The sequence below is a fragment of the Doryrhamphus excisus genome, linkage group LG9 (assembly GCF_037039965.1).
Source record: "Doryrhamphus excisus strain RoL-2023G ecotype Guam linkage group LG9, RoL_Dexc_Guam_v1.1, whole genome shotgun sequence".
Classification (NCBI taxonomy): Eukaryota; Metazoa; Chordata; class Actinopteri; order Syngnathiformes; family Syngnathidae; genus Doryrhamphus; species Doryrhamphus excisus.
In genome coordinates this window covers 7,885,919-7,907,436 of record NC_136365.1, presented here as the reverse complement: position 1 = coordinate 7,907,436, position 21,518 = coordinate 7,885,919, and the positions used below count along the sequence as shown (strand labels likewise).

The 21,518-nt window shown below is 38.7% G+C and overlaps 1 protein-coding gene across 3 annotated transcripts in view; it reads right to left on the bottom strand.

The window, feature by feature from the left end:
* Positions 1-11,898: 11,898 nt before the first annotated feature.
* LOC131134126 (alpha-1,6-mannosylglycoprotein 6-beta-N-acetylglucosaminyltransferase B-like) overlaps positions 11,899-21,518 on the bottom strand; it is a 77,020-nt gene continuing 67,400 nt past the window's right edge. For all 3 annotated transcript variants that reach the window (XM_058079026.2, XM_058079008.2, XM_058079019.2), the window contains 6 exons: positions 21,121-21,276; positions 20,862-21,008; positions 18,131-18,247; positions 17,112-17,186; positions 15,741-16,018; positions 11,899-13,015 (listed from right to left, as the gene is read on the bottom strand). In XM_058079026.2, the coding sequence (XP_057935009.2) occupies positions 12,817-13,015; positions 15,741-16,018; positions 17,112-17,186; positions 18,131-18,247; positions 20,862-21,008; positions 21,121-21,276 (972 nt within the window). In that variant the 3' untranslated portion in view covers positions 11,899-12,816. The remainder of the gene's footprint in view (positions 13,016-15,740; positions 16,019-17,111; positions 17,187-18,130; positions 18,248-20,861; positions 21,009-21,120; positions 21,277-21,518) is intronic.

The following is a 21,518-nucleotide window of genomic DNA, read 5'->3' as shown; positions in this document are numbered from 1 at the left end:
TCATTGTGACAGTCAGAATCACACTGTGTTGTTGTATGTCATCAGTATGCAAAACTCAAACACACTTCTAGTGAGATGGAAGACTTGTTTTGCATCTCTATAAGGCGCTTATGAAGTCCCATAATTAATGTGTGTGTGTGTGTGTTATACAGTGTTGATAAGACAATGTGTGTGTGTTATTGCGTGTGTGTGCCTTGTCCCCTTTTTAGCATGCACCTGCTGTCCTACATTTCTCTCTTTATGTTACTTTTATATTAACCCGACAAAATCAGGCAGCTGTTCCTTAGCTCTAGTAAAACACGTTCTAGAAGGTTCACGATGCAACTTCATGAGGGTAGGCTTTGTTTTGAGGTGTACAGCTAGACAAAATCATATTTAAAAAATGAACAAAAGTCTTATGCTTTTCATTTCTAGGGTGTTTGGTTCTTTTGCGTGGACACCTTGATAAGCTCAAGCACACCCCCACAACCCGAAAGAGGATAAATGGCATAGAAAATGAATGGATAGGTGGTCACCTTAATATATTCCTGTTTTACCATTTCACTTTGATTTTCAATTATTGTAGGAAAAAAAAAACGGTCTTTGCCATTCTGAATGGTCTTACCAGTTTATTTCTCAACTTGCTGCCGCTAACCGATAACAAATAAAATACTTCTTATCATTAATGATACTTCTGGTACTGCATGATTTTGTATGATACTACTCATCTTTCTTTTCGCCATCTTTAGAAGGTGCTGATTTGATTAAAGGAGGGAGCATGTTTACTTTTTGACCACTCAATTATGACCGCATTATCCAATATTCATCGAGTTTTAGCGTATAACCCTGAAAATATTGGAAGGACAGCCGTCATTGGCTCTGGCCACCTGCATTTCAGCAAAAAAGGGATGGCTTTTTAAAATGCATGAGAATGTTTGATATTTGCAACGTTATGTTTAACACTGTTCATAAATAATTGTGTTAAAAATATCTGAGAGCCAGATTCTGTTATCAAAACAGCCACATCTGGCTTGAGAGACATCGGTTCCACTGGCTTAGAGCAAAGCTTAAAAACTAAAACCTCAGTGTACAGCTAGACAAAATCATATTTAAAAAATGAACAAAAGTCTTATGCTTTTTCATCATGTGTTTGTGTGTTATGCCACCACAGAAGGGTGCAAAGTGAAGGGATGGCAAAGGGAGATAATGTGATGATAAACATAGTAGTTGTGACAATTGAATGAGTATGGCTTTTCAATTGAATGGTTGTTTGCAATAAATTGCTGACTTAACATTTTTTTGTCTCACTCCCATTTTGAAGCTCTACTTAGAACCTCCAACATTGGAAGTTCTTGAAGTTTTTCAACTAACTATATATTTTCTATGCCACTTTTCCTTACTAGGGTCATGGGGGTATGCTGGAGTCTATCCCAGCTGTCTTCGGGCGAGAGGCGGAATACGCCCTGGACTGGTCGGCAGCCAATTACAGTGCACATATAGACAAACAACCATTCACACTCACATTCATACCTATGGACAATTTGACAAAATATCTCACATTGTAGTATGGTGTGGTTTGTTTCAGACCTGCTTAACAAGTTACATCATGTGATACATTTACATAATCTGAAAAGGCTTATTCAAGCCAACTTTTAAATTTTTCAACTGGCCTTAAAATGTTGATCCAAAGTGTAAACTCAAGTGCATTCTGTGACCAATGTTTTAACCACTGCTTTAGAAAATGACAGCCTGCAAAACAAAGCGACGATAAAAGGCGTGACAAGCCTGTTTTTTGTCTACATTTCCACCATCCTACGCTCCTGTTGCAAAGGCATTGTTCCAAGAAGCTACTGTGGACTGCTGTGCGCCCTCCAAAAAAAAAACGAAAAAAAAAAAACTGGGCCACACTTTGGATACAAACGTGCAGAGGAGAAAGGGAAGCAAAGCGTGACAGGAGAAGTGTTCCTCCTCTTTACTGCAATCACAGAACTTTGTGTAATTAATAGTGAGCTCCGCCTCCGGAACGTCGTACATTTTCTTGACTGTGACCTACCTTGTGTCTCAATAGATGCCATTACTGCAGCTAAAAAGAAAATATTACAGGGAATTCCACTTTAATATAAATATGTATAGTGTATGTTCCCTTTCCTTCCTGTTTACTGATTTTTCAGTCATTATATTATATTATTGTTTAGTGTTGTCATGTTGTTTTATTGCCCTCGCATTGCATTTAATGTGTGCTATGATTCTATATCTTGATTTTACTATAACATTTTATTGGACGTTTATTGGACGGTATATTGACTTTTAGCTGTGAAGCACTTTGTGTTTGTGAAACGTGCTCGAGAATTGACTTCCTGACTTACCACAGTTTTTCAAGTATGGACCCACAATACTAAAGTTAAACAAAATGTTCAGCAAATTCAAAACCTTCAATTTGGCATGTTTTAAAATGTATTCATTTGTAAAAATAAATAAATAAATATATATATATATATATATATACAGTATAATTTAATGAACACATCACAAATAGAGTAAACATGCAGGGGCAAAAAAATGACATTTTTCTTAAGCTTTCCAAGTGACCCCTGCCAAATATTTTTTCAAACTTTCAAAAAAAAGGTTTTTATTTGATATGATAGAAAGTAGTCTGTATATAACGGTTGGGGGAGCAAAGAGGCACAAAATTCATGGTTGGATTCGGTTTCATACGTTTGTGTTACGGTTCAATACTTACAATAAATTACTGTGAGGACTCAGGAGTGTGACCAAACACAGCAAAATGGGTGTAGCCCGGAGACGGGCCATGGGTAGAATAAATTAATTTTGGAAATCCAAGGAAATATAACTGGAAGATCTAGAAAGCTTTCGTGTGGCTCCTCTAAAAATTAGCACAATAGGTCCCTTTTAACTCTGTCTTTTAGCAACATGTTTGCCTGTAATATAAACCTCTATGAAAGGACCATTTTAAAAATACGGCCATTAAATGGGTCACAGCGGCCATGATATATTGATACTGTATATCTATATATTGATATTGATGATATATGATATATTTGATATGCTTTTGAATGGCACCATTCCCCCTGGCCATCAGACTGCTCAATGCCAAACAAGCCCTTCTACCTGCCCACACGCATAACCAAAACTTTAAATTATTGTTATTTATTCTCATATAAATTACATTTATATATTTGTTTCTATTATTTTATGTTGATTTATTGTTTATATTTATTTATTTATTGATTAAATAATTATTTATTTTATTTATATAAATTATTATATACATTATAAAATTTATAAAATATAATATTATATTATTATAACTATTACAATGATATAATATTATATATAATATTATATGACATTTATTTATATAAGATATATAAATTATATATCTTACATAAAAGTCTGTAAATTATTTATTATTTATTATTTATTATTTATTATTTATTATTTATTATTTATTATTTATTATTTATTATTTATTATTATTTTTTTTTTTTTTTTTATTTTTTATTTTTTATTTTTTATTTTTTATTTTTTATTTTTTATTTTTTATTTTTTATTTTTTATTTTTTATTTTTTATTACATGGGAGCCAGGCAACGACATTTCGTTGGCAATTTCACTGCTGTGTTATTGTGCAATGACAATAAAGATGTCGATGTCTAGAATTGCTTAAAAGCATAAGTTTGACACACCACGCATTGGATGGTTACTAGCACAAACAGCAATGGAATCCGTGCAGTAGTTCGCATCACAAAGTGAGCAGTTTTACCATGCCGGCCACAGTCATGAGCAGCAGCTAGCACATACTAAACCGTGACCCCTATATCGAACAGTTCAATACAAATTGTTCGTATAGCATGTACAGTACATATTTTCATCAATTGTGCCCAAACACCCCAGAGACTGTGCTGTGTGTGCAGTGACAACATATATTTGCATACTGTTTTAACATTTAGCTGTCAGTCATTTCATTTTTTACAAGTATGCATATGTGCATTCACGAGGCACGCTTCGATTTGTGTCCAACGCTGTCAACACCATATTCCAAGTCCATCATCAGTTCCCTGAGGGCTACATGACTACACTTCCAGCTCCATGTTGTACATTATATGGCTGCACGTGTTCACTACAAGACATAATGTTTTTTTTTTTTCTCAATACAATAGCAGACATAAAGGCGGTGCTGCCAATCGACACAATCCAATGTTATTTCTGTGTTGCTTTTTGTGGAACAGTCCCAAGAGGATCCATATGCAACAAAAGCAAGATTTAGTTCTGACAATATGACAATATTAGTGGTTATCAAGGATGTGCACCATCACTAACTTTTTCCTTGGCTGTCCTTGCTAAAAGTGATGTCTTGTGTGGAATTTTTACCTCCTTGTGCCGTGCCAGCCACTGATGGATTCCTCCTCATTAAAAGGAGCTCCCCAAAGGCATCCTTATCAGCCGGAGTCTCACCTCAAAAGGAGCCATTAAGGAGGTCATCACAGGATGGACATGAGAAGTTTGACACAAGAAGAGGGTCGGACATGGTGGGACAGAAGCGAAAAGATGACGGTGAGAGAGGAACGGTTTGACACTCACTTGCGAAGATTGCTCATTGATTTGGCTTCTATTTAAATATCAGATGGGCTTTTTATTTATACACAACGTTATTTATTCAGGCTGGTGTGGCAGCTCAGGAAGAGCAGGCCAATTAGCCATGAATTATTAACAAAGGTACCTTTTTTCTTCCCACATCCTCTCTTATCCCATCTTTCCTTGCTCTTTTCTTCCTCTTGACCAGCCCTCAATATTTACTCTCATGTCCTGATCCACTGTGGAGGGAATGTCAATAGAAGACAATTGTGAGGTGCGTGTACAGCAGCTTCATGTGTAGAAAAGCAATGACTGTCTTACATTTCATGTTGACGAGGATGGGTCTTCAATTGGGATGCATACAGCATGTTGGACAACTAGTGCGTAAAATGACAGAATTTTCCAATATCTATGAGACATTCAATTATTATTTGAAAGAAATTCAACATGTCTTTTAGGTGTCCATTCATAAAGAAATCAACAATGTGTTGCAACAGCTATATAACTTATTCAGTGCGGATAGGAAAAGGAAAAGAAGGAACATCAAAATAAAGAAGTAGACTAAATAGAAACATAAAAATTATGCAATAAAAAAACTGTTACAAATTTTATCAAATAACAAAAAGGTCATAATGAATGTGGTCACAGGCTGCCGATGGCCTGAACTTGGTAAACATGGATCTACAGCAGGGGTGCTCACACTTTTTCAGCATGCGAGCTACTTTTAAAATGACCGAGTCAAAATGATCTACCCACTACAAAAATGCAAAACATCTATTTATTTTCAAATGTATTGAGGATTATTTGTACATACAATGTATGTTGATGTACCGTACATAACCAAATGAGCCAATATTGCAAAACACACATTATTAACTATTAACATTTTTTGTAATTACCTGAGTTTACTTTGATGACTTGCACTGAATTGAATCAGCCAGGGATGCATAGTCCGGACAGTAGCTGCTGATAGCCAGGTTAGCCAGGTTAGCCAGGTTAGCCAGGTTAGCCAGGTTAGCCAGGTTAGCCAGGCAAACGCACTTCGAAAAAGACATTGTGAAAAAAAAAGTCCACCTCCCATTCCGTATGGAAGTGATATGTTTTTGCCTTTTTACTTGCTCCAGCTACTTCACTCATTTTAGTGACCATAAACTTTAGCGAGGGCTTAAAATCTGATGCAATTCGCCGACTAGCTTAGCACTTTGCATCGTTGTTTACGCATGAGCGGTGACCTAAAGGTCAAAATTCAGTTGTCATCTGACTGGTTGTCCTGTATGTCAGTCAAGTAACGGGGATGGATGATAGGCTGACATCGTAAGTTCTGCTGCACTTAGAGACGTTGTTTGATTTGATTGGTCACCCGAAGGGCAACATTCAGTTGTCATCTGAATGGCTGCCCTGTATATCAATCAAGTGACGGCATTGATGCTAGGATGATGTTTTTTTAATGTCACGCCGCGATTGACCAGCGATCGACCAGTACCACCTCCGCGATCGACCGGTAGATCGCGATCGACTTAATGAGCACCCCTGATCAACAGTATGTATCCAGAAGTCTTCGGGAGCGCTTGGGACTGGGACCAATCAAAGTGAAGTTGATGCTCCTAGAGGAGGGCCGGGGGTGGAGTAAATTAAACAAACCGTTTGGGTCAGAAGGCAGGAAGTCTATGGAAACACTGCAGGAAGAGGTGCAGAATCTGGAAGCTCTTGAAAGCTTTCTGTGCGGGTTATCGTCCCTATGAGAGTACACAACTCTGAAAATGTGCAGAGGTCCCCTTTAAATGAAGCAATAACTTATACTGTTCAATGTATTTCGTATATATTGTGGAAATTAGCATGCTAACTTTTGCTGTTGTTAAGCAAATAGCGAATATAGTAAATCAGTGATTCCCAAAATGTGGACCGTGGCCCCCTGGTGGGCCGTCATGGTACTACAGGTGTGCCATGAGAGGTCATTAAAAATGTGATTCATTTTTGCAAATATTATTTTTTTAAATATTTTTATTGTAAAATATTTAATGCACGATCAAAATTATTGTTATATGTTTGGAACATAGCTCTCTGGTTATCATGCCAGTTTTGAATGCAGTTATGTAAGTATGAGAATTAATTCTGTCTTGTGTGTAAACCATAGATTAAAAGTTTGGGCTTCATTCATCCCCCTGCTTTCATTTCAATCCTGATCAATCTTAATAATAATAATAAAATAATAATAACAATAGTAATAACTGCCCTAATAATATATATATATATATATAATATTATTATTACTATTATTATTATTATATAGCAATAATAATAACAATAACAACAATAATAATAATAATAATAAAATAATAACAATAGTATTAACTGCCCTAATTATATATATAATATTATTACTACTCTTGTTATATAGCAATAATAACAACAACAACAACAATAATAATAATAATAATAATATGGTCTATGTACTGTTTATAAAACAAAAGTGGGCCACAGACATTTTATAGATTTTCCCTGAGTTGGTAAAGTTTGGGAACCCTTGTAGTAAATAGTGTTCAGTTTTTAGTGTCCAGTTGTCTTTAACATCAAGTACTTCGGTTTCCTTCAGTGCTCTATTTAATTTGATGGTGATTCTCCATTGGTACTTGAGCTTTCCTCTGCTTCCTTAAATCAAACACTTTCTTGGCTATGTCTTCGTTGAGTTTTGTCAAGTACTCATTGTTGCTGTGCCAAACTTCATGATGACGACAGGCGTGGTGTTAATTCTTCCGACGTTGAAATCCACATCCAACCCCTTTGATTGCAGAATGTCAGCCACTTGTTACTCTGCTGAAGTCCCAATCACATCATTCATGTGCATGCTCAGCTCCATCTCACTCATTCTGCACTTCGTTTGCTCAATGGATTGTTCTTGAGAGTTAAATGTAGTGGAGTGTTCTCCTCCCTTAGCTGCTTCCTGTCCCCGTGGATTACTGCATGTTGACATTTTTCAGACCTTTGACGTTCCTGTCCAGGTTTTTTTTCATCTTCTTATTGTTGCCTCATCCACTCTCTGAAGCTTCTGTCAAAATTCTTCTTTTTCTGTATGAGAACTAGATGTTGCTTGATGTCCTCCCATGGATTTAACTTTGCCATATTATATGATATCCAATTTAAGCTCCGTCTTTCTCTGATTAGAGAAGCGCATGCTGGAGCAGATTAACTGTGCTGACGGAGTGTATGAGCAACAATGTGATGCCAAACTTTGGCAGGCTTAGAGAGAACACGGAATAATAAAGTAGAAGTCATCCCTGATCACCTGCTGGTCTGGACAAGGTATATTTTGGGCTCGTCCAGTCTATTCATGACAGTAGTTAACATTGCATCGACATGTACTGGAACTCTTGAACACAACTTGAAGGTGAGAACACTGGGTGGCATGCCCCCCCCCCACACACACACACAAAATGGACCTCAATATATAAAAAAACAAACACGATGTACAACAAGTAGACAATTAGTAAAGTAAACTGTCCATCACTCAAATATCATTCATTCATTTTCTACCGCTTTTCCTAATGCTGGAGCCTATCCCAACTGTCTTTGGGCGAGAGGCAGGGTACACCCTGGACTGGTCGCCAGCCAATCACAGGGCACATATAGACAAACAACCAGTACCCGGAGAAAACCCACGCATGCACGGGGAGAACATGCAAACTCCACACAGAGATGGCCGAGGGTGGAATTGAACCCTGGTCTACTAGCTGTGAGGTCTGTGCGCTAACCATTCGACCGTCGTGCCGTCTCAAATATAATATTATAAAATATAACTGTGACTAACATTACAAATATATTGTAAAAACACTTACCAACTAAGTGAAATGAAAACAGGGTGTTAGAAAAATAGACAAAAAATAGACAAAAAATAGACAAAAAATAGACAAAAAATAGACAAAAAATAGACAAAAATAGACAAAAATAGACAAAAAATAGACAACTTTGAAAAAATAAAGTGTATAGTATGACACCATGGGTTTTTACAAAATTCAAGTTTTAGTTTGTCCTCTTTGACAAACACCGCAGTTCAAGCACAAACACTAAAAAAAAAAATCGTTCATAACTTATAACGCTTCCCTTGTGAGCCTTTACTGCCATCTCATTGAGTACTGTCGGTGTGCTCGCTCACTTCTGCCTTTGTTCCCACATACTAAGGTGACACAAGCCCCAAAGCTGTCTTCGGTAACTAACAGCTTGACAGCCCTACTACGACGTTATTTGTAGTATTTCAAGAAAAAACAGGACATCTCAGCTTTTGATATAGGTGAAAAGATTTTTCAACTTTTTCTTAAATTATCTTTTTTTTTATTATAAATTATTATATTTATTATACCACCCTCGGCCATCTCTGTGTGGAGTTTTCATGTTCTCCCCGTGCATGCGTGCGTTTTCTCCGGGTACTCCGGTTTCCTCCCACATTCCAAAAACATGCTAGGTTAATTGGCGACTCCAAATTGTCCATAGGTATGAATGTGAGTGTGAATGGTTGTTTGTCTATATGTGCCCTGTGATTGGCTGGCCACCAGTCCAGGGTGTGAGGAAAAAGCGGTAGAAAATGAATGAATGAATGAATATTTATTATAAATTTTTTTTTTCTTGTAATATTTGTGACTTCCTAATTTAAAAAAATACAACTTTGTTTAGTTTTTCATGTTGACTTAATTTTACTAAAATTATTTTTTTTTCTCATATGATTTTCTCGTAAAAATTTTTCATGCCAGGATATGGAACATATTTGGAGTCGCCAATTAACATCTCATTTTTGGAATGTGGGAGGAAACCGGAGTACCCGGATAAAACCCACACATGCATGGGGAGAACATGCAAACTCCACACAGAGATACCAAAGCAGGGAATTGAACGTGGTTTTCCTAGCTGTGTGGCCTGCATTCTACCACAGCTTATTTATGGTGTGTTTCCCTTATAATCATCCTCATCTTAATGCCCACAACAAGAAATTTCATCACATTTTAATCTCACAAGATCTTGCGCTTAAGTGAAGCGGTTTGGTGTTTTAATTCTCTATTTTCAGAAGCAAGGCAATAAAAAAGGAACATCTGAAAAACCAGAGTGGAAAACACAAGTGAAGTTATTTGGCAGCTTTATATGAAGTATCAAAGTCACCTTGATGACAGCTGGTTTATGTCCTCTAATTAATATCTGATGGTTGAGATGAAACTTCCTTACTCTCTCTGTCACTTAAAACACCTAATACAATTTTAGGACTGCTTGACCCCACAACAGATCAATTCATTTTAATCAGGATCAATAACTTTGGAGATTCCAGTGCATCTCCCAATGAGCTCGCGGTGGCTTTCCACTGGCTTATGTGTGCTCTGACCGTTTTGGGAACAAGGTCTAAGTGCTTTTTTATGGCCACTGTAAATCTTTCACTCAACTAGATTTATGAATGGAGGAGGTGAGTATTAAATGCAGTGTGAACCACTGACATCATTTAATAGTTGATCAAAGAGCGATCTACAGTAAGGGGGGGGGGGTGCTTGATTTACACTGTTTGATAAGATGCAGTGAACGTTAACGTCTGTGTATGAATAAAAATAACACTGACTCTTCTACATGTCAAGAAACATCAATGACGTGCAAAAAACAACTTTACTATTGGAGGGACTGTCAATATCCTGCTTATGTCAACAGTCAATTTACATATTTATACGTTGTCTTACTATGACTACTAAAAAGGGCCTGCTTAAGTCAACATCGACCGCATTGGTGGACCGTATTTCTCAACATCCGAATGTATCTGTTTCCTAGAAGTATCTAGTACAGGGGTCTCAAACTCAATTTACCTGGGGGCCACTGGAGCTAGGGTCTGGGCAAGGCTGGGCCGCATCAGGTTTTCCAAAAAAAACCAAACACATTTATTAAAAACAGAAAAATATACAAACTTTTTCAGTGCTTTGGTTCCGATTTTTTCTACAATAAAAGCTCTGATAAAACATTCCACGGTTCTCAAATATCTATTTTATTTTTCTACACAAAATAAGATGAAAACTAAATAAACAAATCAAGAATAAAGAAACTCAACCAATCAGTAATAAATAAATAGAATAATAATAATAAAATGGCAAATAATAAAAACTTAAGAAACCACATATAGTTGGTGGGTAGACAAATTATTTTTTTCAGATTAAAATGAACAAAGCATTATTAGAGCCCTGTAGACATGACAAAACACGACTATAGTCACATTTGTACTCTTTTTATTTACAACATATTGCGCAACTGCAGGGTCTTGAGACACATGCTAACTCGCAAACTAGAGATCTAGCGACCTAAACGGTAGCCTTCAAGTTATTTCCTTTAAACTTAAATAGCCAAAAACTTACCACTTCCACACGGATAGGGAGGATAACTATTAACAGTTATTTAACCTTTAACATGAACATTAATCAAACGTAATAATTTTTTCTGGGTACATGATACCATACAGCATCCATATCAAACTTGCGCGGGCCGCACTAACATTAAACTTTCATATCAAGGCGGGGGCCTCAAACTAGTGTCCTGCGGGCCACATTTGGCCCGCGGGCCGCATGTTTGAGAACCCTGATCTAGTATATAGCAATAAAACATGCCACATGCCCCCTAAACCGCTTTGACTTTGACTAGGCCACTCCAAGTCTTCATTTTGTTTTTCTTAAGCTATTGAGAGGTGGACTTTCTCGTGTGTTATGGATCATTGTCCTGATGCAGAACCCGAGTTGGTTTCAGCTTGAGGTCCCGAACAGATGGCCAGACATTGTCCTTTAGGAGTTTTTCTTAGATGAAATTCTGAAAGCAAGTCTTCCAGGTCCTGAAGCAGCAAAATAGGCCATCACACTACCACCACCATATTTTATTGTTGGTATGATGGTCTTTTTCCAGGTGTTACTTTTATGCCAGATGTAATGGGACAGAGACCTTCCAAGTTCTACTGTTTTCACGTGAGACCACAGAGTATTTTCCTAAAGGTCTTGGGGGTCCTGTGTGACCTCTTGGAGGCACTCCTCGGGGCTATTTTGGTTGGCCGGCCGCTCCTGGGAAGGTGCGCCACTGTTCCATGTTTTTGCCGTATATGGATAATGGCTCTCATTGTGGTTTGCTAGAGTCCCAAAGCTTTAGAAATGGCTCTATAACCTTTTTCACCGACTTATAGATCTTAATTAATCCCAGTGATGTTCTAACAGGGGGCCAATCACTTTTTCACAGAGAATAATCGTTCATATTTTCTCACTCTATTTACCCACTTTCAGAGTAAAAGTAAATGTAAAGCAAAAGTAAATGTAGAGATACTGTTTCGGTTTCAATTTTGGTGACGTCAACATAAGATGAGTCCACTGTGCTCGGCTTCGAACAAGATCATTTATTTCATGAAAAGGGAATTTAGGTAGAAATTGCTTTCCAAGAAACGCAAGTCCTTGCTTTTACCATTTGAAAGAAGTCGATAACAAGCTATGTGGGTACTGCACAGTGGAAAAAGAGGGGTTACCGTTTCCACATGCCGATTGCATCTGTCAGTGCTTGAATACGAGTCCGAGCAGGTTTAAATCAGATAAACCATTGCATTCTTCAGAGTTCAGAAGGATCCTGGCAAAACCACAAACAATAAAAGACACCATGATGCTTTGATCTTTTTATTTTATGATCACAAAGCTCGGAGGACTTTCAAAAATCCACTTGGTCTGAGAGCTTATTCATTGAAAAATAATTTAGCAGCCTTTATCTGTGTCCTCTGTGCTCTTCTTTCCTGCCTTTTGTGACTACAGATGATTGCATTGACCAATGTCGCCTCCGACTTGGGGCTCAGTCTGATAAACGTCTCTGCCGATAAATGGGGGGAAAGAGGGAGGGGGTGAGGAAGAGCTCGGATGATAACCCACTTGTCCATCTTCCCTTTTGTGCATGCGCTGAGAGGAGATTGGATATTGAACTGCGCTCGCCTCCTCTGCGTCCACACGTCTGAAGGAACGACACCACAGGCTCTTCTTCCCTTAAAGGTTGCCAAAATGAAAGCCTGTGTCCTCCCGGTGTCCTCTAGTGGGCAGGCTACACTCCAGTTAACACTGGAAGCCCCATCTTAGCTGCTATGGCAGCTGATCAAGCCCGCCCACTGGAAATCCAGAAATCCATGCATAGTGCCTCATCACTATTTCCCCGCACTCTCAGTGAAGTGCTCACGCATCATTACCTCGCCCCTCTGTACCGTCAGCTCTCTCCCGCGTCAGAGGCAGTCCCTGCACAGCGCCACCTGCCCACGCCGGAAGTCCCTGCAGGGGCACAGACGCCTGTATTTGGGTGACTGTCCCGCACAGCTGAACAGGAGCGGCTCCCGTTGAAGTCCACACTCACGACGCAACACGGAGAAGGCTGGAAGGACGTGGTTCATCTCGTAGTCCAGAACCTCGCACTGCACCTCTAGCCTTGAGGGGAACACAAAGAACAAAGAATGGGAGCATCTTTGACCAAATTAACTTTGCATGTGTGCGTGCATCCGCATGTGAATAACTTTGTACTTTGTAAGGTGCTGTGGGCTGATAAAGCTAAAATGGAGTTATTTGGACAAAACAAGGGGCGGATGAAGAACACAGCAATCCAAGACAAAGGCTGTGTTCGAAACCGCATACTTACCTACTACTCATACTAACTCGTTGAGTATGCAGTGTGTCTACACTGGCAGTATGCGATTTTTGAGTATGCGAGAAGTTTCCGGATGCATTCTGCACTGTATCATCACCTTACTACTCACACTCAAATTACCCACAAGGCAACGCGACGTAATGTCACCACGACAAACAGCTGAACACTGAGCAGCAAGATGGACCAAACGGCGGTGTCAAGCAGGATATATCGCGAGTTGGATCGCTTCTTGTTTTCAAAGTAAAAGCAGTGATTTATCACTAAGTTTTTTGTATGAGAAAAGTAAAGGGGTGTTTTATTTTGTCAAAATAACCGGAAGTGTGTTGCTCACTTTGGCTAGCTTAAATTTTGTAGAATTCGTCCGAACGAAATTGTAAACAGTTGGTATTTGGACAAATAAATGGCACATTCGGGATCTCTCAGGCCACTTTCTCGCCTGTTGATTTCAGCTTGGGTAGGAGTGCAATGCATTGTGGGTTATCATGTAGTACGCTGTAGTGTAAACGCTTTGCATACTGTCTGATGGATTGGATATGCAGTATGGAGTGTGCATACATAGTATGGGCATGGAAGTATGTAGTAGTAAGCATGCAGTTTCAATCACAGCCAAAGACTTGCTACCCACAGTAACATTTGGTGGTGGTTCCATCATGCTATGGGGCTTTGTGGCCAGTGCAGGTACTGGAGTTCTTGTTCAGGTTGAAGGTTACATGGATTCCAGTCAGTATCAGCAGATTCTTGCCAACAGTGTTCAAGAATCACTGACACAATGACCCTAAACACTGCTCAAACTCTACTAAGGCAACATTCTGGAATAGCCATCTCAGTCCTCAGACCTGAATTTTATTGAAAATCTGTGGTATGACTTAAAGCGGGCTGTCCATGCTTCAAAACCATCAAACCTGACTCAACTGGAGAGGTTTTGGAAAAGAGGAACGGTCAAAAATACCTTCAACCAGAATCTAGACCCTCATTGGAAGCTACAGGAAGCATTTATTTCTGTAAAAGGTGGCTCGACTAAATATTGATGGCATTTTTCTCTTGGGGTGCCCAAATTTAAATAATTATTGCACACTTTCTGTAAATGCGATAAACTTAATTTCACGTCTCATCTATCACTGTGTTTGGTCTGCTATGATATATTTAACTGAAATGGCTAATCACAACAACCAGCCATTTATTAAGGAAAAACATGATTTTTTTTTATACCCCTATATATCACCTCCCCCCACGTATCACCCATTACATATTTTTTAACTCTAACTCAGTTTGCTCATCTCAGCTCCAAACCCTTCATTCATATGTCATCATTGGTTATACTGTATAGTTCAAGTACATTTCACAATGAGGTCTCGCAAAACAATGTGAAAATTCACTGATGCAGTGGGGGAGCAAGAATGATGTTGCAGGAGGTGCAAGGCAGATACGAGATAAATAAAAGATCAATTGTGTCACAAAGCAGACACAAGGACAACGAATAGAACAAGAATTCAAGAAGAACGTCTGTATGAACCCAGACTGACAAAAGATAAAAACTGTATAAAAAAATAAAAATGTGAACGATGAAACGACAGTGAGGAACAAAACATGGAGCCGACTGGAGTCTTTGAATACAGGCACACACATCCCCACTCACACACACAATTTATATCACAGAGCTCCAGGAAGGAAAGATCTAGAGCCAAGTTCCTCGTTTGCACACCTGGAGCAAACAAATACACACTTGTACATAGATCATGTCTCACCTATTCTCTGTGGCAATATACGTATAATGTCAACATCTATATACAGTGTTCCCTTTGTAAACAGTATACGGACGCACATTGTGTTCTGCGTCCTTCTGGTGTATTAGGCTCTGTTGTGTTGTGATTGAATTTACTACTGCTACCAGCTACCAGTCGAGGGTGTTGTACACTCAAGTGAGACCTGAAGACGTGCAGCTGGAGTGGCTAAATATAGAGCATGACAGTCCTGATTGGCTATGGGAGAACCAGCCTATTGTGGTCTGTGTTCTGATTGGCTGTAGACCATTGGCAATGAATCACCTTGGTGCACCACTGTTGTGCTTCCTGTTTGCTAGCTAGGGCACCGTTATGGAATACTGCAAATTAATCTCGGTACCACATTGAGTAAAATACTAAATAGGAGCATTATGATACAAAAACGCTACAGCCGAACGGCACCAGGACAGGAGTAAATACAACAAGTCACTTTAATGATTTCTTGTGAAATTTCTGAGAGGTTGATCATTCAATTCAAACAAAATCTGAACACTGAGTGTTTAGCCAAGAGAAAAACCTCTAGGAGACCTAAAAAACCTGAAGGTGATATTTTGCAAGTAATTTCGTTTTGGTCAATTAAAATGCGACCCTGCGTGTAGGCTTAACTGGTAAACACTGTTGTAACACCAACACTAACATTGCCACAATTGTGTGTCAATTATCAATTTCTTCAAAAAAGATTAGACTAGATTAACTGCAGATTAATCTAGGTTTTGGGTTGACATACCTTAGCAGTGCCTCCTTGTTGTTAATGAAGCCAAAGTGAGCAGGTTCACAGATCAAACCCTGGGTTCTGCAAGCCTCCACGCATGACTCCCCCTCTTGTGACACCAGTACCCGCAGGGCGCTGAGGGGGGGCCAGGCAGGTGGAGCAGCTACATTGGGAGACCAGCCAAGTGCTGTAGAATTGGGCAAGGGCACAAACAAAGGTCCGGTGAAGCTGCTGCCAGACCCTCGTTTGGTCAGGTTGGTGGGGATGAAGAGAGGCTCCGGGGCACAGAAGTCCTGAGGGGGAACATGACAGTAATTATTACAAGTGCTTGTTAACTTAAACTATGGGATTTGAAAAAATGTCCATTTATATATCAAAATATGTACTATATGTAATATGTACTATGTAATATATACTTCACTTTAGAGAACAGTCATCAGGAAGAAGACCAGCACCTCTACAACAACTTTGCCTACAGTGGGGCCCTTTGATTGCGAAACTCAAGTCCTGATCAACATCACACATGACTCCGGTTTGAACGTCAGTGTGTTATGCAACATTAGAAGACCTGTGACCAAATAAAGTGAATGGGAAATATAACAACATACAATTACACCCACAGACCAATCACAGTGGCAATCTGAGGGCGTAATTACTTCAGCTATTCCCATTAATGTGACAGCCATCATGGTGACGTCAATCAATATGAGCAAATGAAATTATTTGTTTTACTTGCCGGGAACTACCCATCCACTGCACTAATAGTCCTCCCAGCCTCAAACCAGCCTGATGGTCTGGAGCTCTCACAGGACTTCCGGCAGCACGTAAGTGAGAGAGCAACCGACGAACCGCTGTTATCTTGTCCGATGATTTCAATTATTTTTGGGGTTATTTGCTTTATGCACGCACTGGCCAGTGTCCAGCATTTTAGCTCCATTAGCTGCCATATTTTCTGATTTTTTTTAATATCATATTAGATATTTACCAAGTATTGGTGCAATAACCCGAACACCAACACCGGCTAATTATGCTGGCATAAAGCACACATAACAAATTTGCTCCGTGCTATTTGCACATAACAGATTGTTGGCATAAAACACAGCATTTGCAAATCAGACATTAGTCACGACTAACTTTGAAGACACAAATCATCATCTTGTTGGTTTCTATGCTGTTACTAATACATCATCATCTTGCCGATTCTCTTACATTACTCATCCTGACTCATCAATGTCAAAATGTTGTACTTCGGGCCCTGTGGAGAAACGGTGGGAGCAGATGTGTGTGTGTGTGATGAGCAGCACACACATGTATCGTGACAAATTAAATTGTGAAATTTGTCCTACAGTGTACGTATACGGATGAAGCAGATGTGCAGCACCTCACCTGCTGTTGTATGTAAGCGTGCAGTCGCTCCAGCATGCCCTTGCACGTGTACTCATAAGGCAGGTAGGGCTCCACCTGGTACACACAAACACAGCAATCTTGGTCTCAATTCCTCTTGATATTAAAAGCACTTTTTATGCCATCACTGCATGATCAATGGATAATTTTAGCACGACTCCAGCTCCCTACAGTATAAGCCGTGCAGATGATGGATGGCTGGCTCTATATTTGCATGCCAACACAACAGCCTGCCTGTAGAGACGAGTGTGCTGAACATGCTTTATTTGCCATATTAGCTGAAATCAACAATCACATAATGACTGGCTGAATAATCTAACTGTAGAAATAACAGTATATACATTTTTCAGGGGATGATGCATTTTAGAAAAAGGACCTGTGTCGAGATTATCTACTTGCATACAACTTCAAAAAAACACCCAGGTCCATTTGATGTAAAGACAGAAAGATTTATTGGAACATGATGACTTGTCAGACAGCAAGAGATTGCTTTGTCCTGCTTGACTGAACATAAATTGTGTGTGTGTGTGGTTTGTAGATAATGGCCATAATGTGCAGGTAGAGCTCAGTGGACTGACATGCCTGATATGAAGAATTTCTTCTTTTCAAGACTATCTTCAATCTCATTTCTGGATGTGTGCTTGTTTTTTTTGTGCACATAGTGTCAGGAGAAGTATGATGTGTGAGTGTCTGTTTTGGATGAAGAACCCCATCATCTGATTTTCAGTGGCCTTGCATTGACAATCCAGACCAAATGTTTCTCAAGTGCAGATTAGAACATGAATGGCAACTTAAGGCAAATGAAGGAGGAGAAAGAGGGTGAGAATGCAGAACTGACAAAGCAATATCACAGTTTGGTTTGAGGAATTTATACAGTATAGTGGTCTAGGATTGGAAATATCCCTCATAAATAATAAGCTATTTTATATTCAGGTATACTGTACTCGGGTCCCCCAAGAAGAGATTGCAAAAATGTGTCGGTTTTGGTGGGGGGAAGGTACCTTGGTTCTCATAATTTCCCTGATGACAGCATCAAACTCCACAGAGTTGTTGTAGTCCACCGTCATAACGTGAGGGGTGCCAATGTACTGCTCCGCATATGGATGCTGCGATGACACCTGCACAACACAACACATCTTTATATTATCTTCTTTGTTTAAATGATCCTTTTGTCTTTTGTGAGGCTGCAGTTGTAAATTACAACTTCAACTTAATCTGCCATGACACTCCTGCACAATGAAGCTCCACTGTTCCACACCATGATGCCGAACCACTGGAGATAACATCTCATTGTCATGCCTGTAACATGCCAGGTACATTTTTTGCTTTCTTCCACCTTTCAATGTTCCATATTTGGTGCTCTTCCAAATTCCAACCAGGTCATTTTGTGACCTTGAATGACATGAGACCTTTAAAGACACTTTTTGTTCATAAAGCCTTCTCTCGCAATAGCGTCTGATGGTTATTGGTCTACACTTGGCACCAGTGACAACCTTCATTTGGGCCAAAGATCGTTCCGTGTCTTGATGAGTAGCCAATTTCATCCTGCGACCCAGGGCTGGTGACATTTTTTGGGTCTACCACTTCACTTTTTTCGTTCCATAACCGTCAGGATCTTAAAATGACCGACTGAGTCCAAACTCAGCAGCAATGGTGAGCTACGAGAGGCCTCGCTTATGCAGTTCAAGGCTCCTTAAGATCAAACTGTGACAAATGTAAATTCTTGCAAATTTTCAACAGTTTTTTACATTTTGATCAGGAGTGTAAAGACACACGTACAGGTGAAACCAGAAGTTTACATACAATGTATAAAAACAGAGAAACCTTTTTTCCCCTTCAATAAAAAAACAAACAAACAAAAAAAAAACATTTTCTGTTTTGGGTCACTTAGAATTATTTAAATTATTTGTATTTGCTAAATACTGCAATTATGAGCAAGAAAATATTGTAGAATATTTAAACACAATGTTAATGCTAGGTTCACAAAAATAGTGGCAAATATAGCCTTGCACTTAAAAAACATTAATTTCTGTGTGATGATTTGGACACTACATAATCACATGGAGGAATTTGGCCGCATGACGATAGCCTCGAACCTTGCTTTGCAGCTGGTGTGCTAGAAGCAAAACGGAAGGCGTCCAAGGCGCTTCCCATGCTAATTAACGAGAGTGATGGCATTGGACATAAAAGGTAACGATTGTTATTGCATTTCTGAAGTCACTGTACTTTATCTATATTATCTGTGAACAAAAAAAAACGTGTTTTTCCGGGATGCAATTAAAGTTAATATTAAAGCCTTAATAAATTCATTTTATGTTTTAGTATCCTTCCCCTCCCTGCAATACCCAGGATTAAATCAACATTCAACAAAAGACCAAACATTTTATAGGATTCATTTTAACATCACTATACCTCAATAATACCAAATAATAAATACGACTATGGGATTTCAGAAAAGAAGAACTTGTAAAGAGCCTCTGCAGGTTTGAAGAACGTTACATACACATACTGTATATACAAACTGTCAATATCCATCAATCCCTCCCTCCCTCCCTCCCGCCATCCATCCATCATGTATAATTTATACCAGCGAGGAATATAGCCTGAGGTACAAACAAGGTACTCTAGTAGTTTGGGAATGTGGTATATGTTGGACTTTGACCCAGTGGTCCAAATGTAAAGTTACAGTAATCTAATCCACATGTAAAATATAATGTATTTAAAAAAATGTCTAATAAATGTACATACAATATATTTTAAGAAAAAAACGGCATCTCTGCTTTGTGAAGGGGAAAAAGTGCATTATTAGGATGAACTTTTTCATCTCAGCTAGATATTTAAAAAATGTTTCTCACTACTTAAAATTTCTATTTACATAATCTTTAGTTTAGAAAGTTTTTTTTTTTAAATATAAACCTTTATGGTCATAATATTTGACTTTATTTAGGTAATAGAACCTTTACACAAACCCAATTTTTCATGTTACACTTTATTTTGTTTTGTTTGTTTATCATATTAAAACTTGGCCAAAATTTTTTTCTTTAATATTTTGACTTTGTTCCTAAAATGACATTATTTTTCCATCATAATATTATGAGTTTATTCTCCTTAAAAAACCCTCTTAATATTGTCACTTTACTTTGATAAAATTGCATTTTTTTCCATTTCTGCTGTTTTTTCCCCAACTCTTTAAATGTTCTTCTTGTAATATGACTAAATAGCCATTATATTTGACTTTATTCTCGTATTATTATGTATTATCACATTATATAATACTATAGTCCAGGGTGTACCCCGCCTCTTGTCCAAAGACAGCTGGGATAGGCTCCAGCACCCCGCGTGACCCTCATGAGGATAAGCGGTAGAAAATGAATGAATGAATGAATACTACAATATATTATGTATTACAATTTCCCGCCCGACCAAATTTTCAAAAATTTCCAACTTCATTCTATTTTGTGAGTTCGTCATAATATTAGCGCTTTTATATATTTTATTTTAATTTTACATTTCAACTTTATGCCACTCAAATGATCAAATCATATTACCTTATTGTCATGAAATTACCTTTTCTCAATGACACAACAACACACAGTCAAGCTTGCAATGGAGTTAAAAAGAGTGCTCCTGCATGTATGTGCACTTAATATATACAGTATACATACAGTAAATATACAGTATCTGTCACATCGCCTACAGTAAGTCGATGTTATCAATGAGAAGTGGTTTTACCTCTCTTGATGTTGGCTTTCCTTTGAAAAACTCGTGATTGAGCGAGCTGTGAGGTGGGTTAAACTTGGGCTGCAGGAAGACACATCCATTGGCGATGGCTTCCAGGGGCGCTGGGCCTTCGTAGGGAAAACCAAAGCCGATGAATAGCTGCAGGTGGAGCACGACAAACAATTAAAACACATTGAAGTTTTTACAATACTTTGCTTTTCCGCTGCAAACAGGAAAATGAAAATGATATCAGTCATAATTCCTTGGGTACCTTTGCTCTGCGTAACAGGTGCTGCAGCTCATGCTGGGGCAGCAGACCATGGTTCTTCACAAAGGCCGGGACCTCAGGAGGTCTCTGGGTCTCATAATACACGGTACCATGGACTTCCATGTACTTGTGGAGAATCTGCAGGAAACCTTCTTTACCCTAATGGGAAGAACCAGACAAAAAAAAAAAGAGACTAAACTGTACTCTGAATTAAAATGTACAATCAAGTGAGCTAAATAGACTTTACAAATACAGACGCAATTATGGAGTAAGTCCACATTGCAAACATAAAGCAGCAGTTTGGACAAAACCTGCTCATTTTGTAGCATTAGAGCAAGTGTGCGAGAATACAAACATTCTGTATCAAGGCCACAAAGATATAGACAAAGACTGTCAGACAC